We start from the raw sequence: 27,008 nt of genomic DNA, 5'->3' as shown, positions 1-27,008 counted from the left end.
GATGGGTGTTGATGCTGGGTCATAAGAGTTCACTGCACTATTATTTTTGGGTGTGTCTATCTTAAAAAACAACAACAACAACAACAACAACAACAACCTGTAAGTTAAAAAAAAAAAAAAGTGTAGACAATCCAAGGATGAATTTTTAAGGAACGCTGGGATATATTGGCTACTTGGAGGCTGACCAACCTAAGAAAAGGCATCACAGGGCAGCCCCAGTGGCGCAGCGGTTTAGCGCCGCCTTCAGCCTGGGGTGTGATCCTGGAGACTCGGGATCGAGTCCCACATCGGGGTCCCTGCATGGAGCCCGCTTCTCCCTCTGCCTGTGTCTCTGCCTCACTTTCTGTCTCTGTGTCTCTATGAATAAATAAATAAAATCTTTAAAAAAAGAAAGAAAAGAAAAGAAAAGAAAAGAAAAGAAAAGAAAAGAAAAGAAAAGAAAAGAAAAGAAAAGAAAAGGCATCACATCAGGAACAGAACATGGCTACCATTATGTGGTGATGGCTGTACAACCAGATCTCACTTGCCTACAATTACCTGGGTGACAATGGGCATCCTAGTCATAATCTTAGTCCCAAATCCACCAATGGTATGGTTAGCTCCTCTAATACTGTGCCACAGGGCTGACTCCAGCCTCATCTGTGAGCAGAGCTTGCCTCTCACCTGGCTGCGGTGGATGAGGTGGTGGCATCTGGTGGTGCATCAGAGGGTAGGGAGGGGGCTGCTGATGAGGCATCATGCCAGGGTGCCCTGCTGCTCCGAGTGGTGCCAGGCCAGGTCCTCCTGAGTGCTGGTGTGCCTGCTGAGGGTTCTGCCCATGCTGCTGCTGTTCCATTTGCTGTCGGGCTCGCAATTCGGCGTATTTCAGCTGTTCCATGTGGAAGTTCTGGCGTTCAGTGAGCAGCTGCTGCCTCTGTTGTTCTAACTGTTAAGAAAAGGAAGGGGAAGAGAAATGACACCAAGAGAGGTTCTCAGGAATGGGTGTCACCCAGGACATCTACCTCTACCAAAGATACATGGCCACCTTGCCTCCTGCAAGATCTACAGTGAGAAAAGGCATTGTTTCTCAAGTAGCATATTTCCACTTAGACACCAGTTACCAAGGTCAAGGTCTTTTCTGTATTATGCACAAGGTCTGCCTTTCCTGTAACCTTCACCCAGTGGGGTTACTGTCCTCTGAGCTCACTCAGTACACATGGAATCCTCTCTGTCTGGCAGGTCTTCAGATACATAAAAATAGATTTCAGGACTGCCAAGGTAAAAACCTCTTTTCTCCTTTTAAGAGTCTCTCAACTGCTAAAATTTAAAGTCCACACAACTTTCCCAGGTGCCCTCTTCTGGATGTGATTCTTTGGATACTATTTTAGAGCTGAGACAGAGTTAAAGCCCCTGGATGAGCAGACATGGCCTTAGTTGCAAATACGCACATTTTTCTATGTGGAGCTTTGGCAGTGCCACCGTAAATCTTAGCTTTCAAGTACCCAAAATTATACTGGGTGACACATTCACAGAATATTTTAGATGCCTAAATAAAGATTTGCATGAATCTTGGTTTGAAGAATATAAGTATTTCAATATTCGAGATAATCTTTCTGGGACCCAAATTAAAATAAAGAGAAATAAGTTATTATATGTGCCAGGAAATCCAGAAACCATATGTCTGACAGTAGTTCAGAGGAGGAAGCCCACCTTAAATGCTATCAAAATTAATTTAATTCAGGCCTGAAAAAAAAAAAATCACCTTGAACATGAAGGAAAATAAAAATCTAGCCTCTGGAAGTAAGAAGTATAAAGATTATAAGGAGGGTTAAAAGATTTCTATCTTTTCAATATTGTTTGATCCTACCATTTTCAATGGCAACATCTGAGTTACTGTGAGACATTTTTAAAGCTTTTCTGTCCAAGACAGCAGATACAAGCCACACTTGAAATGTGGCTAATCTGAAGTGGAATGTGTTATAAGTATAAAATACACACTGAATTCTGAGAGGACTTAGTATGAAAAAAATTAATTTTTCATATTGATTACATGATCAAATAATATTCTGTATATACTAAGTTAAATAAACATTATAATTTCACCTTTTTAAATGTTGCTACCAGAAAATATAAAATTACATATATGGCTTACACTGTATTTCTGTTGGATAACACTATACCAAGGTATTTAATAGATTTAAAAATTATAACACTTTAGCTTTTAGGAGCAGCCAATTCTACAGATATATACTGCATACTATCACCAGCAAAAACTGGTTGGAATATGCACGAGAGTTGGCCTAAGAATATGGGCTCTCAGCAAAGGGCTGCCTGAGAAGACCCTGTAGAACCAAGTGAGAAGCATTACAGATTATCATGAACAGTGACTAGGGAATGGTCATGAACGGACAGGGTGCAGGACAGGCCACAGACAGAGTGATGAAAACAGGCATGACCAGGGATCCCTGGGTGGTGCAGCAGTTTGGCGCCTGCCTTTGGCCCAGGGCGCAATCCTGGAGACCCGGGATCGAATCCCACATCGGGCTCCCACTGCATGGAGCCTGCTTCTCCCTCTGCCTATGTCTCTGCCTCTCTCTCTGTGACTATCATAAATAAATAAATTAATTAATTAATTAAAAAAAAAAAAAACAAAGAAAACAGGCATGACCAGGTGAGGAGGAGGGGGAGTGGAGAGAATAGATGATAAAGCTTATGTCTCAGGCTGGTTAGCTAGCTGGCAGACAGTTTCCAAGGGAGGAGGAGATCTTCTGAAACAAATGATTCTGTGAGTGGTTGAGGCATCAGGAGGGAGTGCAGCGGGGTGGTCTGGGCTCTTCATTTTCTGAGGAGGGGGACTTGAAGAGGCTAAAGCCTGGCCGGGTTTCCCTCCTCCTTGTTTGTATAATGAGTGGGGAATTGCAAGATGTAAAAAGCAAGAGAGTTCTCTGGAAGTCCAGCTCTGCAAGAAGATATTTAATTAGTGAGTAAGAGGCAGACTGATTTAAAAAAGGGATCTAAAAACTCTGACTACAGGTCTTAGGATTTGCTTTCTTCTAACTATTCTTTCTAGGAAATTTCAGACTCTGCTGAGGTTAAACGTAAGAGGTTGCCAGAAAAGAACCTCTTATCTATGTTTTGGTCAAGCCACTACTGGTCTAGATGGTTTGGCTGAAGTCCTACAGTTATGTAAGAACTATAATTTAGGTCAAGATCTATTTTATAAAGAAGCTGAACTGTTACTGGAAGAGATATTTTATCTCTGAAGGGAAATGTTAGTCTTTGCATTACCTGTCTCAGTGGTTTCGTTTTTTTTTTTTTTTTTTTTTTTTTTTTTTTTTTAATGATAGTCACAGAGAGAGAGAGAGAGAGAGAGAGAGAGGCAGAGACACAGGCAGAGGGAGAAGCAGGCTCCATGCACCGGGAGCCTGACGTGGGACTCGATTCCGGGTCTCCAGGATCGCACTCTGGGCCAAAGGCAGGCGGCCAAACCGCTGCACCACCCAGGGATCCCTTCGTTTTGTTTTTAAACCAAACCAGTCCTTCTTTTGGAACTGACCTTACTCTCAAGGTATTAACCTCAGACAGAAAAATCTGCCCAATTTTCCATGTCTACCAAATGTACTAATCTTCATTATTCTATTTTTTCCTTGAGCTTCACGTCAGTTCAAAACATAGAATGTAATTAAAAGAAAGTAATTAGAAAAATTAAATCAGATGATTAAACTCTCTCTCCCCCTCTCCTGAAAGAGAATGCAGTTTAAACTAAAGCTCCAACATGGACTAAAAAGGTCCTGTGGGGTATGTGCGATGCCCAGACAGCAGGCTACAACTTGGCTCCAAGAAGGCCATCTCTACTCTGCAGCACACTAAGCAGAGCTGCTGGACACATCTTGGCCTCATCACCCAACAGACATACCTCTCTCATTGTGGGTACCTTATTGTTACTATGTTCAACTAAAGACTGCATTCACTTCTTGACAATCAGAGACCATGTAAACTGGCAGTTTTTGAGGAGAGTTTGACCGTACTGACCAAATTTTAAATGTAGTAACCAGTGATTCTATATCCGGGAATCTGTCCTAGAAAACGACGTATGTGTGTCTAGGGATAGCCTTTAAGTGCTGTTTTTGACATACAGCTGAGATACACTGAGAAAAAAAAGCAAACTGTAGCAACATTTATTACATAATCCTAATTAAAAAACAAACTTTGTACATGTTATATATACACAGTGAAAATATCCTAGAAGACCCCAAACTATTAGGTGATTATTCTTAGAAATGAAATTGAGGGTAAGAGAGACTTTTTAATTTATTAATTTCTTTCTTTATTGACAACTTTTTCACCACACATATTTTTGTTAAAAAACAAACCACTAGGGTGACTGGTGGCTCAGTTGGTTAAGTGTCTGCTTTTAGCTCAGGTCATGATCCTAAGGTCCTGCGATGGAGAAGAGCATCAGGCTCCCTGCTCCTTCTGTCCCCTTCCCTACTATTTGTGCTCACTCTCTTTCTAATAAAGAAATAAAAAAATTTTTTAAAGATTTTATTCATTTATTCATGAGAGATACAGAGAGAGAGGAGAGACATAGGCAGAGGCAGAAGCAGACTCCCTGCAGGGAGCCGAACGCGGGACTCAATCCTAGGACCCTGGGATCACAACCTGAGCCAAAGGCAGACACTTAACCACTGAGCCACTCAGGCGACCGTAAATAAATAAAACCTTAAAAACACACACACAAAACAAAAAACCACACACACACAAAACATACACACACACGCCCCAACAACACTAAAAGCACCCAAGTCAGTCATCATATGCTATATGATTTTTCTCTTCTCCATTTTCCATTTCCTAGAACTGTAGACAAAGTCCCAACAGCTAAAGCTGTTTATGTGTTGTACATTCATATAAACAGGATGTTAATGAATCTGTTCATTTTCTCTCATGGCTCCAATCAGGCTCTAGGGCACCTGGTTCCACACAAAGCTGCCTGTAGCCCCACTCTGAAGGCATATCCCACCGCATTCAAACTCTGCCTTCCTCTCCCCCTTCACTGCTACACTGTGTGTGCACAAAACAGCCAGAGTTCAAGTGCAACCTGAGCACAAGAGAGCACTTTTCTGCAGAACACCATATGCAGACACAGCTGCAATGTGCAGCCAAAGCTCACACAAAGCTCTTCTCCCAATTTAATGTGCACAGAGCAGGGAGGAGGGGAGAAAAGAGTAAAAGTCCATCTACACTGCCAGGGCCCGAAATATCAGCCAAGACTTGAAGACTCTGACTACCTGGCCTCAGAATTAAGTAAATCATCATACCTTCCTTTGAAATGTTTGGCATCAGTGACCAGACCCACAATGTCTCTTCTTTCTATACCAGGTGAATAGCACATATCAGCCAAGAGAGCAGGTTTCCGACATGGGTCACATTGGGTACTGGAGCCACTTGGAGAGAACTGGGGGGTATGGGCTCTGTCTAAAGCATTCCCATTTGTATTACAAAGAAGTAATTTCATGCCAATGAAAATGGATCTGTAGGGACACGTGGGTGGCTCAGTGGTTGCTGCCTTCAGCCCAGGGCATGATCCTGAGATCCAGGATCGAGTCCCGCATCGGGCTCCCTGCATGAAGCCTGCTTCTCCCTCTGCCTATGTCTCTGCCTCTCTCTGTCTCTCATGAATAAATAAATAAAATCTTGAAAAAAAAGAAAAAAAGAAAAAAGAAAAAAAAGTAAATGGATCTGTGAGCTGATCTAGTGGACTAAATGCTCTGCATCTGCAGATCACTTGACTAGGTGTATACTCGCAACTCTGAGATTAAGGCCTGAGCTGAGATCAAAAGTCAGATGCTTAACTAGCTGAGCCACATAGGTGCTCCCATATCGGATTCTTAAAGTCTAAGAAAAGATTTTTGACCTCTATTACTATATAAATAAAACTAAATGTTTAATTCAAAAACAGTACGTCTTAGAGCTATTGCTTGTAGGTAAAGATGACCAGAAATGCACCTTAAAGTGAATCAAAGCTATGTGGTGGGCAGAGGAATACCAGGCACTGAGTACAAGGCTCTGCTCCTGACTGAGACCTTCTAGTCTCAACTTTCTTAAGTGGTCATAGAGGGGATGGTAAAACCTCGCATATCTCAGAGTCTCTTGGTTATAATGAAATGAGAATGGCTCAGTTCTTTATAGGTTAGGAAATGTTAGATAAAAAACCAGATTTGACACTAGGCTCTTTCACTTACGAACTGTGACTGGAGATATATAATGAACCCTGTCCAAGCTCCAGTCTCTTCATCCCTAAGAAGGGTCAACAAAGATGTGGCCTTGTATGTATCAGCATCACTGCTGCATTCTTGTCCAAGGAGATTCAAAGTAATCAGTATTTTCTTGCTCATACACATTTTGAGAGATTAAATGAGAAAATTGGGATCCCTGGGTGGCGCAGTGGTTTGGCGCCTGCCTTTGGCCCAGGGCGCGATCCTGGAGACCCGGGATCGAATCCCACATCGGGCTCCCGGTGCATGGAGCCTGCTTCTCCCTCGCCTGTGTCTCTGCCTCTCTCTCTCTCTCTGTGACTATCATAAGTAAATAAAAATTAAAAAAAAAAAAAAAAAAGAATTGTTTAAAAACAAACAAACAAACAAATAAATGAGAAAATCTATATAAAGTGGTTTAACACAGTGGCTGGTCCAATAAATGATTATAAAGCCAACAAAGGTTTACAAATATAGAAAATATATAATTACTGATTACTGGTGTGCCTAAAGAAAAGGAGGCATGGATGGGGGATCCCTAGGTGGCTCAGCAGTTTGGTTCCTGCCTTTGGCCCAGGGCGCGATCCTGGAGTCCCGGGATCGAGTCCCGTGTCAGGCTCCCAGCATGGAGCCTGCTTCTCCTTCCTCCTGTGTCTCTGCCTCTCTCTTTCTCTCTATCTATGATGAATGAATGAATGAATGAATGAATGAATGAATGAATGAATAAATAAATAAATAAATGAATAAATAAATCTTAAAAAAAGAAAAAAAGAAAAGGAGGCATGGAAATATTTACCGAACACCTACTATATGTTCAAGGCACCATGCAAAGCACATGCCATACTTCTTTAACTCCCATAATAGTCCCGCATGGAAATCACAGGTAGGAAAGTAGCCATGGCTTTGCCTGCCACAGGAAAGATAGGATAGCAATGCCTGGTGGAGAAAAAGAGGTTATGCCTTCAGTGTGCACAATGTGAATGGGAGCCATTTTGAATTTTGCAGAATTCTCTGCTTCTGAGAGTGAGCCTCCAAGCTGGCCTCAACACACTCACTTCCTAGTATTTACATCTTACCCCTTCCTGAATCCTGTCTACCCTCCAACTTAGTCCTAGAACCAGAGTTGGTCAGGGTGACTGAGAGAACACAACAGAAGTAAAGGGATGGGACTTCCAAGTTGAGGTTACAAGAAGACAGTGTGGCTTCCACCTGGATGCTCTTTCATGTTCTTGCTCTCTTTACTCATTCACCCTGGGTAAGTCCCTTCATGAACAGCACCACAAAAATCTCATGTGGTAGGAGCTGGAGCCCCTGCCAACAACCACAGGAGTAAGCTGGGAGATGGGAGCTCCAGTCCTGCTGAATCTCAGGAAGCCTGCAACCTCCTAGGGCCCCATGCCAGAGCCAACTCCCAGAAACCACATGAGACCTGGTTTTCTGTTTTCAAGCACTAAAGCCTTGGGATCATTTTTTTCCATAGCAGTAAATAACTAACACAGCTGTGTTCCTGATGGTCAGTGGCTAAGGCTAGGGACAATACCAGACCAAGGGTTTCCCTGTCCCAAATGCTGACTGAGAGAAGGAGGGCTGGCCACCAAGAGATTTGATCAGAGCAACCTTATGTGGCAGAGAGAGTCAACAGAAATGTGTTCTCATTATACTCAGACACTGGCCACTAAAAGGTTTTATGTGCTCTGATTAGAATATAACAAAAAAAAGATTCAAATAAGAAAAACACAGTGTAGCTCTGTAATTTGAGATATTTATTACAAATCCACAGCACAAGAGAAACTGTGAAGGGCCAAGAGAAGTGCAGCTATCACACTCTGCCTCTGGGACTCAGTGCAAGAAATGGGAAGGGGCAGAGGGCGGTGCTGATCTAGGAGATAGTTTCCTTGAGGGTTTAAAGAGTGGGAGATACGCAGGTTCAACCTCTAAAAAGAAAGTGACTTCGAGCTAAGAGCCCCCTGAGAATCCAGACATTGTTCTCTAAGCACCCAGTTAAAGAGTTCTGCCCATTTTCCAGGCTCATACATCAGTTCTGCTTTATGAGTGAAGTAAGGCATCTGGTTGCCAGTGGATATGACACAACTATCATGTGAATCCTGCATGTGTCAATAATCCACTGTATTATAACCCTGTTGCCCTGAGTCCACACAAAAAAAATTCATAAATGAATTTTACCACCCTCTCCCTTTCCACCCTCCTCTTTCTGTTCCCATAGGAGCACTAAACACACACACTGTGCCATCTTTTGTTTACTTGACTGTCTTCCCCATTCAACTAAAGGGTGGGCTTTCCCATTTCTCTAGCTTCTCATGCTGATGCTGGCATACATTCATTCAATATTCACTGCAACCAGGGCCCATGATGTGCCAGTTCTGTGTTTACAAAGACATTCGATCAATTCTGCGCTCAAAGGGCATATTCTCTGGTACAGGAGATGAACATGTGAATCAGTAAATACAACACAGTGTAAATGCTCTGTTAGGCTGCCACAGCAGCAGATGGGGTAGGCAAGTCACCAGAGGGGCAGGGCTGAAAGATGCAGGAAGACGAAGTGGCCTTGCTGGTACAGGAGCAGAATGTAAACAGGTGGCACAGAGAATGAGGCCACAAGGAAAGCCTAAACGTGGCATGGCATGGCATGGCATGGCTAATACATAGAGGGTGACGGAGATGAGACTGGGGTGGCCAAGAGCTCCTACGGAAGGAGAGAGCCAGTGATGTGAGGGATACTTACGGGCTCAGGGAACTAGGGGTGGGATAGGGAAGGGAATGGGTAGAGAGTTCATGAAGCAGCCTCACTGTCCACCAGGGCCAGAATGCCTCCTGAAGTGGTAGAGACACTCGTAGGACAAAATGAAAATGGGCTATTTTGTGATACTTACTGGGCTACTCATCCTGAGGAATCTAATTGAATCCAATGTCAAGCTCCCTGCTCAGTGGAAGTCTGTTTCTCCCTCTCCTTCTAGCCCTCCCCCTCCTTGTACTGCTCCCTCTCAAATAAGTAAATAAAATATTAAAAAAGAAAGAAAGTTACCAATTCCTCTTCTAGTCAACTCATTAAAAAAACTTCTCCAAAAACTACCTTGAGGGGCACCTGGGTGGCTCAGTGGTTGAGCGTCTGCCTTGGGTTCAGGTTGAAATCTGGGGTCCTGGGATTAAGTCCTGCGTCAGGCTCCCAGTAGGGAGCCTGCTTCTCCCTCTGCCTATGTCTCTGCCTCTCTCTGTGTCTCTCATGAATAAACAAAAATTACCTTGAATAATCAACTGCTCTTCTGCCTCTATGTTTCTTACTTTTTGTTGCTTCTGTCCTCAGTTTTGGCATTTTTCAGAATTCTCTTGACCCTGTTTGGGCCTCATCCGTCTATCACAAGTGTCTAGCCCCTCCCATGCTGCTTAGAAGTTCAGCAAAGGCCTAGCTCCACCTGCCATTCATCATGCAGGAAGGGGAGGAAGACTAAGGTCACGGTTGGACCAGGGGAGGGTGTGGTTAAAAGGAGTCCCATAAACAAGACTCCTAACTCAAGATGAGATTAACTCCTACTTACTGAAGAAGACTGGAAATCAAGAAAATTCCTGAATCAGGTCTATATGAATTCTACTTTACTGGCTACAAGTAAGATATAAAAGAAGGCTGAGATCTAACTTTTGGAGAGGGAAGAATTTTATACCATGATGCATCTGGAAAGCTGAGACGTGTAAATGCTGAAGTTTAATTCATTAGTTTTAGAATGAGAACAGTGTTCCTTCTGCTTATCATCAATGACTGATAATCCCTTTGAAAGGGCAAACATAGGAAAAAGGACTAAGAGAGTAAGCTACCATTCATTTTATCTAATTTTTAGTTTATGAAAGGTGATCAGCATTTAATTGTCAGAAAGCCACTATAAACTTCCTCTTACTTACAGCCTCCTTTTCTCTGTCCATGATAGTTTCCAGCTCCTCAAAATGTCGAAGTTTGATCTCCAGTTTCTTCATCTGTGTCTCAACCAGGAGGGCCACTAGAGATTTGATCTTTCTCTCTTCCACAGCAGCCAGGTGCTAAGTATAAAAGATCATTCAAATTATTTAGGAGAACATTTGTTTAAAATACAGTAACAAAATACTGAAGTTGCTATTCAAAGTAGGGATTATCTAATTAAGAATGGTGCCCTAGATGACCTTTGTATGTCTCTACCAAACATTTATTTCAATCTAAAATGACCGTTGCTGAATTTCTGGTCCCTATGGGTATACATAACCCTTTTAACAGGGTTGTATTGTTATATTATATATATTATATATATATTAATATATATATTATATATTGTACATAATATATAGTTATTGTTACATATAATAATGTATACATTGTTATACATAATACATATATTGTTATTGTTATGTAATATTGTTATATTATATATTGTATTTTATATATATATATAGTTATTGTTATGTTTAACAATACAACCCTCCCATGGTAAACTACTCTTCTCAAAAAGAGCACATCAGGAAGGGTTGGTTTAATCAGGGCCCTGATGGGCAAAGAGGAGGACACAAGTAGCCATCTGCCACCCAATTACCTTATACCCTCACCCCTCTACTCTATGTCTCCCCTCACTATCCTTCCCTTCTTAGGAACTGTCCAGGGACAGCAAAGCAGTGGCTTCCCCCACCCCCCCCACCCAACACTCAGATGTAAAGCCTCTGCTTTCTCTCTAGTGAGTGGAACTGTGGGGGGAAAGGAAAGGAGGGGGTGAAAAATATTCCACCTCTAAGTTTGAGGAGAGGATCTGGAGCAAGAGAAACAAATACACTACAGGGTAAGAAGGTACTCTGGAAAAATGTGCTATTTGCCTGCCACAGGACAGAGGATGAGCCCTATTCATAATTCTTGCCTACTCTGCAGCACACAGAGGAAGGTACCACATTACACAAAGAAGACGAGGGGCTCGTATTTCACTGCAACTACCTAGATCTGGCAGGGGTCAATCCCACCCTCCCTAGACACCATCCCAAGAGCTACACCAACAAACTTCCAACACCATTCTTCATTCCCTTTCATTATATCTGCTGAATATATGTGCCTATTTTTCTTCTATACAAGTGAGAAGTAACATGAAGCAGTGGTCTTACCAATCTGTTTCAGAGAATCTAGAAGGAGCTAACATGCAGGAGCATTTAATATAGGCTTTTGGGAGCTAAATTAATAGACAACACTTAAATGAGCGTCTTATTTTTCACTCTTTTACAGTTAGAAAAGAGAAATGTAGTTTTATTCAATAGAGATCCATCTACAAGATACAAAAGTATAAGCAAAAGGTGACAATAAGCAGGTTTTATGAATGAATCTATAGCTGTTCATGATGCATTTGCCTCCCTAACTATACTTTGAGCTATGTATCAGTAACAAGGGTTTTTTTGAGAATTATCCAGGAAGTTGAGGACATCTCCATGTATTATTAGATCAACATGCCAAAATATTTCCTCTGAAACCTGAAAATCAAGAATTTTCAAATAGAAAGGACCATCAAATAATAGAATAAAAACTAAAAAAATACCCAGCAAGGAATAACTCTGGAAATTTAAGACCATGAAACACAGAACAAAAGCAAATAGGAACAATGGAACAAGACTGGCAAGATGTGATAACCAAAGCTGGTGGTGTATACACAGAGAGTCATTATACTATTTGGTCTATTTCTATATATGTTCTAATAGTTCTATAATAAAGTTTAAAAAGGGGGTGGTGGCTAGGTCAACATATAGTGCCATGACAACTGGATATCCATAGGCAAAATGAATTTGGACTCTATCTCATATCATGTACAAAAATTAACTCAGTAGGTCAAAGGTAACAGCTAACACTAAAGAATTCTGAAAAGAGTGGCACCTGGGTGGCTCAGTCGGTTAAGGATCTGACTCGAGTTTTGGCTTAGGTCATGATCTCAGGGTCGTGAGATTGCTGCATGGAACCTGCGTAAGATTCTCTCTCCCTCTGCCTCTCCCACTCATGTGCTCTCTTAAAAAAAAAAAAAAAAAAAAAAAAATCTGAAAAGAAAAAAGCAGGAGTAAATCTAAATGATCTTGGGGGTGAAGCAAAAGATTTCTTAGATATGATACCAAAAGGGAAAATTGAGAAGTTGGGATTCATCAAATTAAAAACATCTCTGCTTCAAAGAACCCCATCAAGAAGTTCTGTAAAAACACAGCTCACAGGGACACCTGGGTGGCTCTGTGGTTAAGCATCTGCCTTCAGCTCAGGTAGTAATCCTGGAGTACTGGGATTGAGTCCCATTATCGGGCTCCCTGCATGGAGCCTGCTTCTCCCTGTCTGTGTATCTGCCTCTCTCTGTCTCTCATGAATAAACAAACAAAACCTTAAAAAAACAAAACAAAACAAAAAAACCACAGCTCACAGACTTGTGAGAAAGTATTTGTAAATCATATGTGTGATGAAAGACTTGTGCCCAGTATATACAAAGAGCTCTTGTAACTCATGCCTTCACTCATCACAGATGAAGTGATGCTGGTTGAGGTATGGGGGAATTCAAATACAAACTGGTCAACATCTCAGACACTTGGTAAATATGGAAGATGCAGAGAGATGGAAAGCTAAGGAGTTGGGTTCAAGGAAAAACAGAAATTCCTGCAAACTCCCTTTTGAAGTGATAAAAATTGCTTCAAAATTCCAATCTTAGATTCTGCAAAGTCACACCCAAGATCAGGGGTGGTCCTGGAGAAGAATGACCAAATTGCCATCTAGCTTTAACTCAGCCCCTGCCCCTTCTCATTCTGTTAACACCACAGAGGAAGGCTGAGTTGTAGAGACAGAAACATCATCACCTGGGCATCTACATCTTATGTATATATATAAAATACTTTTTTCTTTTTATTTGGAGAACAAATTTTTATACATAGTTGGCATTCAATCAAAACAGCTGATCCACAGATGGCACAGACATTGGACTTAGCAGGCTCATGAATATTAAAGTATATTAAGATCACTATGTTTAAGAAAATGTTGGAAAATATGGATAAAGAGAATTTCAATATACTCAGAATTTATATACGAATCAATATACTTGATTGAAATTGGGACTACAATATATGATAACTGAGGGGATCCCTGGATGGCTCAGTGGTTTAGTGCCTGCCTTCGGCCCAGGGTGTGATCCTGGAGTCCTGGGATCGAGTCCCACACCAGGCTCCCTGCATGGAGCCTGCTTCTCTCTCTGCCTTTGTCTCTGCAACTCTCTCTCTCTCATGAATAAATAAATAAAATCTTAAAAAAAAATAATATATATATATATGATAACTGAAATAGTAATTCAAATATTAGGTTTAAAAGCAGAAGACTGGGATCCCTGGGTGGCGCAGCGGTTTGGCGCCTGCCTTTGGCCCAGGGCGCGATCCTGGAGACCCCGGATCGAATCCCACGTCAGGCTCCCGGTGCATGGAGCCTGCTTCTCCCTCTGCCTATGTCTCTGCCTCTCTCTCTCTCTCTCTCTATGTGACTATCATAAATAAATAAAATTAAAAAAAAAAAAAAAAAAAAAAAAAAAAAAAAGCAGAAGACTAATGAACCGAGAGGTCAACAAAAAATATTCAAATTGTAACAGAAAGAAAAAGAATGGGAAAAAAACAAAAACAAACCCAGAACCAAGCATAAGAAACGTGAGAAAGAGCAAAAGGCATTAACGTTTCTGTAGATGGGATCACAGGAGAGGACAGAAAATGAGGTAGAAGCCACATAGAGAACACGTGAATAACATATGAATTTGAGCTGTGAAAGCCCATTTATACATGTCTTTTCTCTTCCTTATTATTTTCTTAACATTTTTTCTCTAGCATAGTTTATTGTAAGAATACAGTATATGATACATAAAATGTACAACATACATGTTAGTGTTTGTTAATGATTAAGTCTTCTGGTCAACAGCAGGCTATTAGTAGTTAAGTTTTTGGGGGAGTCAGACACTTAACCAACTGAGTCACCCAGGCGCCCTGAACCATAGTTATTTTATTTTATTTATTTATTTTTGAATATTTATTTATTTATTTATTTTTTTTTTAAGGAAAGACCTTTTTTTTTTTTTAATTTTTTTTATTTATTCATGATAGGCACACAGTGAGAGAGAGAGGCAGAGACACAGGCAGAGGGAGAAGCAGGCTCCATGCACCGGGAGCCTGACGTGGGATTCGATCCCGGATCTCCAGGATGGCGCCCTGGGCCAAAGGCAGGCGCCAAACCGCTGCGCCACCCAGGGATCCCGAACCATAGTTATTTTAAAATGAAAGTGGGAGGGGTGCCTGCATGGCTCAGTCAATCGGTTAAGCATCTGACTTCAGCTCAGGTCATAATCTCAAAGTCCTGGGATCAAGCCCCTTCCTGCTCAGCAGAGAGCCTACTTCTCTCTCTCTTTCCCCCCAATCCCTCAATCAATCAAATAAAGAAAAATCTTAAAAAAAAAAAAAAAAGTAGAAAGAAAAACATTCTTGTTCAAGGCTACACAACTATCACGTAGCAGAAAAGGGACTTAAAACCTGTTTAAAGACTCTTCAATGTGACATAACAAGGTCTGAGGTAGAAGAGTTAGTGACTAGGTGTCTGTCTAGGCAAACGCTATTTTGCTACTTTATGCATTAAGCATGGTTTAAGTAAGCTGAAATTTTAAACAGGATGATCCTGGGTGCTGGGATTGAGCCCTGAGTTGGGCTACCCACTCAGCCAGGAGCCTGCTTCTCCCTCTCCCTCTGCCATTCCCCCTGCTTGTGTCCTCTCGCTCTCTGTCAAATAAAATTTTTTTTAAAGAATTTTATTTACTTATTCATGAGAGACACAGAGAGAGAGAGAGAGGCAGAGACACAGGCAGAGGGAGAAGCAGGCTCCATGCAGGCAGCCTGACGTGGGACTCGATCCCTCCAGGATCACACCCCGGGGTTCAAGCAGTGCTAAACTGCTGCGCCACTGGGGCTGCCCAAATTTTTTTTTTTTTTTTTTAAAAGGAAGGTGACACATATGCAGACTTGGAGGAGTTAACTGGATTATAGGTTTCCTTCTTTCTTCTGCTCTGTACTTTTTGATTCTTAAAAATTAGAAATTTAAATCATGGACATGCTAAGAAAATAAAACAAAAACATTTTCTGAAACATTTTCATTAGAATGGGGAATTTTATCAGAGTAATGCTTCTGAATTGGTTGGGAACAGCCAGACTCCCAAATCTGCAGATCTGGGTTTTGGTCTTGGCTCTATGGCTAGTCACCCAACTTTGGGCTTCTCATTAACTTCTGAGGGTTTGTTCCACATCTATGAGATGAAAGAGTTCAAGAATCTCCAAAATCATCTGTGACATTATGTAGGAAACATCTTTGTCGTTAGGGATTAAATATCTACTAAGGCAGTATTCCATCTATAACATAACTTGTGTAAAAATCAAATATGCAAAAGTGGAATAAATTTATGTATTGGGTATGTAAAAGTTTCATTCCAAGACATGATATGAAACTGTATATAATCCCTTATTCGATCTCACTTGATACTGACTCCTTAAGGTTCTATTTCCAGCATTTTATACATGTTCTTTAGTTTAGTTTGATTTTTCTCCTTCATGACTAACTGTATATCTAATGGCTCAATCAGAATGTGAGGTTCAAGATTAGAGGGTTGGTTCCTAAGAGGCAGGAACCATCACACATATCTCTTTGGTACCAAACAAACCTCCCAAGGTAGTCAAGTTCAGCACATAATGGACACTCAGATACTGGTTTAATTAAAACATGGCACTTTCCAGCTTTTAGAATGGCTTTTTTAATACTTAATTTGATTCTTATAATAGTCATCTTGTCAGAAAGGCAGATCAGAAAAGCCTTCCAATTCAAACAAAATGATACAAAAAGGCTCAGAAAATTTTAGTTGCCTCAGGTAAATGGCAGAGCTGGAACTAAAAATTAAAACTTGAAATCCAATGGCCTTTTATAGTTATCTACAAACGCCTATTCAGAACAACTGATATTTTAGTGGGCGCTTTCCCTGGGAATTCTTGGAGGGACTTGTGACGGATTAAAGATGGCCACAAACTCACTGACCTTCCTTCCATGGAGAGGAGGGTCTACATTCCTCCTCCTGAATCAATGAAGGCTCTCTAACTGCCTTACCCAAGAGAGAGCAGTGGTGCCACTCTCCAGTTCCCAGTTTGGGAGCTTCACGTCCTGTCCCATGGAACTTTCCATGTAAGAAGTATGATCAACCTGCTACAAAGACCACAGGGAGAGACTGAGACTCTATGAAGAGGGAACAGGACCCAGCCACCCTTGGCAAGGATGAGGACCTGAAGGATCTGTCTCATATCCCCTGGGTGAACCTACCCGAGGAGAGTACCACTACAATTGACTCATGCCACATGAGCCAGTGTTCAGGGCTCCAATTCTGTGCAATCATGAGATATAATATAACAGTTGTTTTGTTTAACTACTAAGCCTTGGTTTGGGAAGATAAATCTGGTATCTAGAAACAGGATGCTGTTTTATCAAAAACCTTCAGTGTTGCTTTGGGTCATGCAGTGGGTGCAGGCTAAAAGGACCTCAAGAAAACCACTGGTGAGAGCTTTAAGACAGAGAGGGAGAGGTTACTGGAGGCTAGAGAGAAGTCACTCTTTATTATACAAACAGCACAAAGTCTGGAAACATTGTCACTTCTAGTAATGTGGACAACAGAAAGGGTCATTAATGAACTTGTGAATCTGGCTGCAGTGATTTTCAGGCAAAACATAAACATTCTTTAAGTATTACAAGTAGCCAGAACGTTCTTGAGTATTACAAGGAACCAAAGAAGAACTATTCAGTTTCCAGGCCATCATTATTGGAAGTCAGCAATCTCCTAGACAACTCAGAGCAAACAGAGCAGGAGTTGAAAAAAGAACTGTTTCTCATCGCTAGTTGCTCCCAGCAAGGGTCTGAAACTACCAAATGGCTTCAGGACAAAGATAAAATCCAGAGCGCTACCAGTTAACTACTACCTCAGAGTTAACAGCACCAGGTGTGCTGTAAGAGCTTCTGAACCAAGTGCATGGTAGGATTTCTAAGAACCATAAGGTTATATCTGCCCCTTGGACCCTCTCTACTAGATAGGAGGATGTCCAAGTATCTTTAAGAACAGGTCTCCTATGTTCTGTATTACCATAAGCTAATGTTTTCCATCAAGTTGGGAGTTTTTAATCAGCCATAATTCCCCCCAACCCTTCCTTTTTTTCCCCTGTCTCTTTCACTCTCTCCTCTCCTTCTGGGACTCTTCTAACAGGTAAAGAAAGCCCCTTAGTAGCAAAACTGGGCTGTGTTTTTAATGGAAAAGAACAAAGACTGAGAGGCAGAATCCAAAGCCCAGAGTTCCAAGTCAAAAGCTGGAGAGAGTTAAGTCACAGAGGGCAGGACTGGGCCCTGGTGAAGACCAGCAGGAGAAACGTGCACCCGACTAGACTTCAAAGTTGCTGTGAACCACGACTGCTCTCTTGGTGCTTCCCATCTTCATATTTCTTGAACGTGAATGCAGTCTTTTTCCACACATCCCACCACTGTTATGTCAGAATTTGTTATGTCAAATTCTTCCAACTGAGAATACCAACATTCAAGGAGCTTCATCTATACATGGACTTGATTTAGAGAAGATCTCAGAATCCTCAGCCTTAGCTTGATATCATAAACATGAAACAATGGAACATTTACTTTTCAACTGGGAGAAATGTAGGTGATTTGTGACCAGAGGGCAGACTGTGGGGGTTTAGGTGGAATGCCTTCCATCTAGAGGTCTGGTCCATGATCCCTGCACCTTGAATCTGGAGAGAACTTCTGACTGGTAGAGCTGGGTCGAGGTTATACAGTGCCAGGTTGGAGGCCCAAGCCCCCAAGATGCTGGCAAGTTCCCATTCTCATTGCTCAGGACACTCTTCTTGTAAAGTTACAGGCTTCCATGTAAAAAGTCCAATTACTGTGATACCATCCTAATATGAAGAAGCCTAAGATTACTTTGTAGATTAGCTGTGTGGAGATGGTGATGCCAGCCAGTCCCATGGTACAAGCACCCCGTGAAGGCATCAGACACAGGAGTGAGGTTGCCCCAGGTCCTCCCTCACAGCCCAACCCTGAGCAGACCCAGCCAGTGCCATAGAGCACAGGACTTTTCCAGCTAAGTCTGCCTGAGTTTCTCACTCAAGAAAATGATACAATACAAAGAGAGAGAGAGAGAGAGAGAGAGAGAGAGAAAGATACAATACAATACAATACAATACAATAAAGTGATGATGGTCTTCAGCTGCCAGGTTTTATGGTGGTTCCACAGCCATGGGTAACTGGGGCAAAAGCACAGCTGATACTTAGGTTATGGATTCCTAAAGGTCTGATAGCAGTGATGACCAGGGACTTCCCAAGAAGAGCTATAGGGAACACCTCTTTTTTCACATACTGTCTTTATGGAACTTAAGAATGACGAAGTCTGGGAGCGTGCCACAGGTGCACACTATGTGGAGAAACAACCTAAAAGAGCTTAATGATAACAAAGAGGTAACTTGGCTGTAATAGAGTTGAGGTGAACTTTATATAACAAAATACGGATTTTAGTTAGTAGAACAGGAGTAGATTCTGTTTAGTCATATAAGGATGAAAGTGAATAGGGCTAATTGTAGGCAAAATGATCAAAGAGGTCAATTTTAACTTCTGTCTTCTCTTCACAGGATCAAGTAAAAAGATACAGTTTCAATGATCAATGTGTATTGTGCCAATCAGTTTCAGTCAATACTTAACTGATAAAGCCTTAGGAACATACAATGAAAAAAATTTCCTATCTCAATAAAGAATTTCAGGTAAAAAGGGAGCAAGTAAGAGGTACCACTGAGGGATGAAAAAGAATTTTCCTGTTACTCCAGAACCAACCCTAGTGGTTGGTTCTAGAGGAAACGTCTGTAGTCTTAAGAAAATGTGATCTCAGTTATCTTGGAAGAACCCAATCCTATTGCTGCTGAAAAAAGAGAACATATTCTAGTTTGGGGGGTTTCCAGTTTATTCTAGCAATAGTTCTGGACTCTGCCTTCCAGCTAAACCTAAGCACCCAGATGCAAGGGAGGTAGAGCACCTAGCCAATGACGTTCCTTCTCACACCCACACACCACTCTTCAGGTGTGTCAATTCACAGCTTGTCAGTAGGTGCAATGAAGAAATGGATATGCTATGGAAGAGTCCCTCATATGGCAAGGATGGGAAAAGCCAGAAAGCATGCCCACCCTCCCTATGTGTTGTGAAGCTAGATTCAGAACCTATAATTAAGACTCCATGTCAGTGTGACAAACAATTAAAATGTATCAAGGAAAACTCTTAATAACAAAGCTGTTTATAGATACAGAAGAACAAAAAGAGAATAAGAGAAAACTTGGATTGGCTAGATAAGCTGTACTAATTACAGTAATTTCAGTGAATTCCTTACCCTTAATTCCCATGTAGCACAAAGATGATTATGTGTGCTGTGAAATGCATCAGACCCAGCTGTAAGTGACACTGAACAGTTCACGCATGCCAAGTCATGCATCACACGCATGTGTATTACTCACAGATCTGTGGAAAATGCAGCTGTCATGAGAATAAAAGATCTAAGTTCTCAGTTATCAGAAATAAGAGTGAGGATAAGGGAGTGAAAATTCAGTGACCTGGAAGGAAAATGTCTCTAGACTCTTCTAAACCTCCTACAGAATATCTAAGGACCAGGGCAACTCCATAAAAGCAGTAAAGGAATCAAACAGCTGTGGCAAGGTGGTCAGGAGTGCACAGCACACAAACTTCTGTGCCCAAAGCATTCTTAACAGCTACGAGGCCATCATGTTTTCATCAGACATGAAAACATCATGAAGCATCTGTAAAATGTTTATGGAATCTACCATTTTATTTTAGTTCCTTCTCTGGCAACCTCCAGTGAAGCAGACAGAGTGGCAGAAAAGGAAGAAATAATGGAAGGGAGAGAGGAAGAAAAAGATCTCTGTGAGAGGGAAGCGGGTATAAAGCCCAGCTGGAGACGTCACAGTGGATTCTGTCTATGAGACCTAAAAGCAACAGTTCAGGTCAAACAGACAAGAAATGACCCTTGAGAACTGAGAAGGGTCCTGAGCATGAAAAACTCATGAATTCCACAGTGAAGAGTTTAAAATTTTAGCATGAGAGAGTTAGAGAATTTATTTAAGAAAGTATCATGTTCCTGTTTGGATTTTTAAAGATTTTTCTGCATATTGTATGATTCCATTTACATGAAGTCAAAAAAGCAGAAAGTAACCCATGGTATTAGGAGACAGGCTAGCAGCCACTCCTGGGGCAGGGGTGTGGCAGACACAGTAACTGGAAGGGAATATGAGGAAAGTTCTAAAGGCTGGAAATTTTATGCTGCTTGATGTAGGTGCTGTAGTGCCAAGCCCATAGGTGGGGGCTCAGTCTGCGAAAAATTCACTGACTGTAGACATATATTCAATAGACTTATTCAAATATAAGTTATACTTCAATGGAAATTTTAAAAATGAAAAAAAAATTACTCGAGCTAAAAACAGAGAATGGGCTAAAACAGGCAACAGATGATGGAGGTCGGCCTAAGGGAGCAGTGAAGGGGCTGGCCATCACCAGCAGAACTGACACACCAGGAAGGATTTGGTGCCTTACCAGCCATGGAAAGTGAAAGAATGAGAGGAGACTGAGAGGACCCCTGCAGGTCTGAAGATTGGGAGGATGGCATGCTCTCTCCTGACAAAAGTCACAAAGGACAAAAGCCCTCCTGGCCCCCAGCTCACTTACAAAATAAGCCCAAGGCAATCTTTAAGGTCCCTAGTAACAGTCTGATCAACCAGAACTTAACTCAGAGACAAGGAGGTGCCAAAGAGTCCAACCAGGCAGAAGAAAGAGAGGCCCCCAAAATAGCTTCCAGTGAAGGAGCAAAACCAAATGAACGTGAAACCACTGTCAAATTGAGGACTTGCTTTGTCAAGAGTGCACCCTCAGTAATTCCAACAGGCAGGGGACGGTAGAGAAGAGAATACCTAATACTGCAACTAAATCACCATGAAGATCAGGAGGGATCTTTCGAAGAGACTGGGAAGTGTGAACACACAGGACCTCCTGCTACTCAACAGGTCCCATCAGCCAGGGTAGGGGTCAGGACTGACAGAGCACAGCTGTGCCTGTAAATACCCCTCCATGGTTGGCACCTCTGCCCAATGGGCAGACACTCAAAATGAAGGTCTTGTGGTTTTAACTGGGTCATCTGTGGGTTTATTATAAATCATGCATCACAGATTAAACACTTGGAGAGGTAGTCTGCAGCAGCTGAACAGTCTGTGGGTATTAAAGTTCATGAAAGAATATCTTTACCAATGGATTAAGAACAGCTCAAGATAAAACGATTAGGTATGTTCCAGTAAATACTGCTCAAAATGTGGGAACCTACAATGGAAGGAAGCTACTTCTAAGGGTAAGATGGAGAAGGGGTGAAAAGGTTTTTTTTTTTAAACTTCACATACTCATGCCTGGAATGCTTTAAAATGCTAAATTAACACAAAGTGGGGAAAATAACATTCTCCTTTCTTCTTAAATATGCTGTGAAGCCAATACTAGGTTATAAATAGAGAAAAACCACCCCCAGAAAAGCTGGCAAATTCAAGAAGGAAAAAAAGTTATTTTAGGTCCCCCTCTCTCCTTTCAGTCTGTAAGAGCAGGGTGAAGTATTTATACAAGGAAACAGATTTTTGTCTTAAAAATCACAAATATTTCAATCAAGCAGAAATTGGAACAATAGCCCAAGACAAGTTCTGCAGGCAAACAAGAGGGACTTTTAAATTCTGCCTTCCATCTCTGCAGTGTCCACAAGCTGAACTGGGCCGAGAGCTGAGCAGCACGAGGAATGCCTGGAACACAGACTCCTCCCACCCAGAGCAGATCTGCAACTTGCTCCCCCCCTCCTGCCTATGAATTCTTAACCTAAAAATGCCGGTCAAGCAGTCATCTCCTGTTGGGTGCAAGGCTCTTTGTACTAACGTTCCCAATAACTGAAAACAAGGAGACCATTCACGGCTGAAGGGAGCCTGGCAAGGGCTGTGAGCGGCAAACCTTGGCTTTGGTTGCAGCGGAGGCAAGAGCAGCTGCTGCGGCCGTGGCTACATTTCCTTCGGAAATTTCGTGCTCTACTTTCTTCTTCCCGAGATCGCTTTCTCTTTCTTTACAAGTATCAGTGAGTTCCTTGTTCTCCTCAGTTTCCTTTTCTTCTGAAAGAAATCAGAAGACTTTATTACCAGTGTGCCCAGTCTCAATAAGCCACCGTACTTCTCACCTCCGTCAGGACAAACTAGGACTGAGGTTACAAAGAGATCTCAGTGCCGCCTTCTTCTAAGATTTTTGCAGAGAGTGAGAGTGCCCCCCTATCTGAGACGCATGAGAGTGCCCCCCTATCTGAGACGAATTTTCTAAATAACACGGTTCCACGCATGAGAGTGCCCCCCTATCTGAGACGAATTTTCTAAATAACACGGTTGTCTCCCGACAGTTCTCTAAGCTCTCTGTGTAGTTCCTGAGGAAATAAAGGGAACTAAGCCCAAACACCAATTAGATCAGTCAATGAAAGGCTCCGGGAAGCCCTGGGTTCCACAGGAAACCAAAAGCTGAGAACAAAGCACTTCCGCAAGCTTTCAGAGCCAGGCATGATGGATCCACTGGCCACTGCCACGGATACCAAAATGGCAGGTCTGTGTGCTGACTTCTGTCTCGCCGAACAACTTGTCTATGTGCTACTGACAATGAGGCATTAGCATTGGTGCTTAGGAGCAAAATAAAACTCAAACTTCAATGGATATTTACTGTTACATTAAGAAATAACCCCAAAGGTCTGAGGGAGTATTTCTGTATAATTAAACTGCCCACATTTCTCCAGTGCTTTCCAGTTTTACATAATAAAGTCCAAAGAGGGGCTGCCGCCTGGGGGCTCAGTGGGTTAGGCATCTAAACTCTTGATTTCAGTTCAGGTCATGATCTTGGGGTTGTGGGACTGAGCCTAACATTGGGCTCCACACTCAGTAGGGAGTCAGCCTGAGATTCTCTCCTTTTGGTGCCCCTTCCCTTGTTCTCTCTCAAATAAATAAAACCTTTTTAAAAAACCCATTAAGTCTAAAGAGTTTCCTTGAATTACCTGATTTAGTATCCTCACTAACTTCACTGTCCTGCTCCTTCTCATTATTTTTTTCATTTTCTCCATCTTGTGCTTTATCACCTTCATCTGTTTCATTTTCCCCTTTGTTTTCTGCCTGAAAGTGGTACAAAAGAAGAGAACAGAAGAGTGAGCAAAAAACAGTCCTTCTACAAGTGACATTACCTTAGAGTAAAAAAGACTATTATTTTGGGCAGGAAATGAACTAGGTCCAGAAAGGCGTTGAAGAGAAGAGCTGGAAAAGAAATAAATTTAAAGAAATACCTTTCACTTCCTTAATACCTGAGTGGTCACAAGTCAATATGCCTCCAAAACACACAGTCCTTGCCCTCTCTGTGCCCTCTGCTATAAAGCCAGGATGTCCAAAAGATGTCACTGAAATTAGTGTCTATTACTTATTGGTTAAACAGATAAAGGCTTAATAAATAAATGAATTATTGACTACTTGTCCAAAAGGACCAAGAGCATTTAAACTGGACTTTATCAACCGAGAAGCAAGATGGAATGCTGCCAAAATAAAAAAGCAGACAAAGCCCTTTAATCCAGACGTCTGCTAATGGTTTTTGGGAAGAGCCACAACAGGGCATCAGTGATGATGCTCTGGGAACTGAAAACTTTAATTCCTCTGGTCAGAATTTGGTTTCATTTACAGATTTTGAAATCCCTCTGACCTCGGACAAATCATTAACATTGTCTATAAAATGAAGAGGGATTATCATCCACTTGCTGAGACTGTTTAGGAACCAGATGAATTCATAAATGTAAAGTATAAAGCATAATATTTAGAAAAGTTTAAGGACTATAATTAATTTTACTGTTATCCTCAACCACTCCTTATTTATATACAATTTTAAAACAAAATATGTAATCAAGATCTTAAATCTTAGCCTGTATATGTTCACTCAAATAATGAGTGAAAGCTCATCATGTGCTCCTAATCTTTTTTTATTGAAGTATGGCTGACATACAAGGTTATACTAGGTTCAGGTGTATGACATAGTGATTTGACAATTTTATACATCACACAATGCTCCATCAATCTAGTTACTGTCACCATACCTTATTACAACATTGACCATATTCTCTATGCTGTCCTTTTCAATCCCATGACTATTTTATAATGGGAAATTTGTACCTTAAATTTCCTTCACTACTTTGCCCATCTCTCTAACCCCCTTCTCCTCTGGCAAGCACCAGCTTTTCTCCATATTTAGATTCCACATATAAGTTAAATATTAACAGTAGCGGTCTTTCTCTGACTTATTTCACTTAGTATAATAATCCCTAGGCCCATTCACGTTGTGAATGGCAAGATTTCGTTCCTTTTTATGGCTAATGACATTCTTATGTGTGAGATTCACACCATTTCTTTATGTATTCATCAGTGAGCATTTGAGTTGTTTCCATGTCTTGGCTATTATAAATAATGCTGCAGTGAACATAGGAGTGCACATATCTTTTTGAATTAGTGTTTTTGTTTTCTTTGGATAAACACCCAGTAGCAGAATTGCTGGATGATACCATAGTTCTATTTTTAACTTTCTGAGGAAGTTCCACAGTTTTCTAGAGTGCCTGCACCAATTTACATTCCCATCAACAGTGTACGAGGGTCCGTTTTCCCCACATAACTGCCAACACTGTCTTTTTGATATTAGCTTTTCTGATTGGTCTCGCTGTGGTTTTGGTTTGCATTTCCCTGGTGATGGGTGATTATTGTGTATCTTTTCATATTGTCTACTGTCCACTTGGATGTCTTCTTTGGAAAAATGTCTATTCTAGTCCTTTGCCCCTGAATCCTGAAGAGGCTTTGAAATCTTGTGGTACCTTTCAGAGCCTCTCTGAGTCAGAGATGGGGTCACAAACACAGGAGGCACTCTTATGATGCCTTCTGTACACTGGCTTTCGCATCTCTCCTCCACTGCCAATGGGATCTTTGATCCCCTCTCCTCTTATTTCAATTTTGATCTTTATAGTTCTACCTGCTGTTTAAAATCTACTACAAATATCACCTTCTTATTAAGACCATTTTGATTATTTTCCTGCTGGCAATTAACTCTCCTACAAAAATCCCTTAATCTAGAATTCTCTTCTAGCACGAGTATAGGACCAAACTCTGTAATTCAATATTCATATAAACCACAATTTTATATTCATTTTCCTAATTGTGCCTGAAAGGGATATAAGAGAAGAGGTTGAGGAGTGGATAAACCTTCCCTGAACAAGTGAAAAATGTCCTATATTATGCTTTGGGAGAATTATACCTTTAAACTGGCAAAGTCCAATGGCTGCTAGAATCATCAATAGTTCCCTAAGAGAGATCAAAGACCAAAACCCAAAGCATTATGCTATGAAAGGCAAGCTCTTTCTGCATCTTTTCTGTCATAGGAGAATTCAAACAGAGAGGCTTTACCTTTTCAGGATGCTGACCATCAGTATCTGCTTCCATTTTTTCCTCTTCAGCTCCTTCTAGAAGCAAAAGAGCAAAAAAAAAAAAAAAAAAAAAAAAGTAACACAATACAGAAAGAGGCAAAAGCTATCATACAGCTGTGAGTGCTTGAAATACAAGTATGTATGATAACATAGACAACTCTCACAGCCCTAAGGCTGAAGTCTAGCATAAAACACAGACTTTATATTAATTTCAAAGTTCAAAAACAGGGATGCCTGGGTGGCTTAGCAGTTGAGCATCTGCCTTCGGCTCAGGTCGTGATCCCAGGGTCTAGGATAAGTCCCGTATCACACTCCCCACAGGGAGCCTGCTTCTCCCTCTGCCTGTATCTCTCTCTGCGTCTCTCATGAATAAAGAAATAAAATCTTAAAAAAAAGAACAAAACCCAAAACAGATGGTGGTAATCAACAGTGTTAGAAATCAGGACAGCGCTAACCACAGAAGGGGTGTGCAGACAAAAAGTGGGTTCAAAGTGGGGCCTGAGATGCCAGGAATGATCTGTTTCTTGATCTTAGGGCTGTTTATATGAATGCATTTAGTTTGTGAAAATGCATAGAGCTGCCCACTGAGGGTTCTGTATGTATAAAAATAAAAAACTCAAAAGAATTTTCAGCAAAAAAGAGACCCAAATAATTTATTACTATTTAATGCTTAATGAGTATATATTCAGAGTATTTTGAGTTGAGTACTGGAGAAATAATGCTAAGCTGGATAGACATGAACCTCTGGAGCATCACATTCTGGCCAGAGAAGACAAAAACCAACAAATTCATCACAGATGTACATGGATGAAATGCTATGAGAAGCACAGAGGGCATGGCTATTTCAGTCAAGGAAGAATAAATGGTTACATGAGCATTTTCTAGGCAGATGCAGCTAGGGATGTGTGGGGAATACAAGTATAGAGAAGGACATTTCAAGGGAAGATACAGAAAGACTAAAGGGTACGGGGAAAATGTGAGTCCTTGGTGATGACTTAGAAAGGGGGAACAGATAGGAAAAATCAGGAGAAGGGAGATAATCCTGGTAAGAGCCTTATGAGAAAGAGCCTTGAATGTGTTACTAAGGGAGTCTTAACCATATGCTGTAGCTAAGAAGTTAATGATTTTAAAAACAAAG

At 41.3% G+C, this 27,008-nt stretch overlaps 1 protein-coding gene across 4 annotated transcripts in view; it reads right to left on the bottom strand.

The window, feature by feature from the left end:
* The window catches only part of SMARCC1 (SWI/SNF related BAF chromatin remodeling complex subunit C1), a 173,930-nt gene that overhangs the window by 18,481 nt on the left and 128,441 nt on the right, over positions 1-27,008 (bottom strand). For 3 of the 4 annotated variants that reach the window (XM_077859077.1, XM_077859079.1, XM_077859080.1), the window contains 5 exons: positions 25,851-25,906; positions 23,423-23,537; positions 22,351-22,505; positions 10,149-10,283; positions 664-925 (listed from right to left, as the gene is read on the bottom strand). In XM_077859077.1, coding sequence (XP_077715203.1) covers positions 664-925; positions 10,149-10,283; positions 22,351-22,505; positions 23,423-23,537; positions 25,851-25,906 — 723 coding nt within the window. The remainder of the gene's footprint in view (positions 1-663; positions 926-10,148; positions 10,284-22,350; positions 22,506-23,422; positions 23,538-25,850; positions 25,907-27,008) is intronic. The other variant, XM_077859078.1, reaches the window with a different exon arrangement.

Source organism: Canis aureus, chromosome 19 (genome assembly GCF_053574225.1).
Source record: "Canis aureus isolate CA01 chromosome 19, VMU_Caureus_v.1.0, whole genome shotgun sequence".
Taxonomy (NCBI): Eukaryota; Metazoa; Chordata; class Mammalia; order Carnivora; family Canidae; genus Canis; species Canis aureus.
The sequence above is the reverse complement of the archived record's forward strand: the minus strand, read 5'-3'. Positions and strand labels throughout refer to the sequence as shown.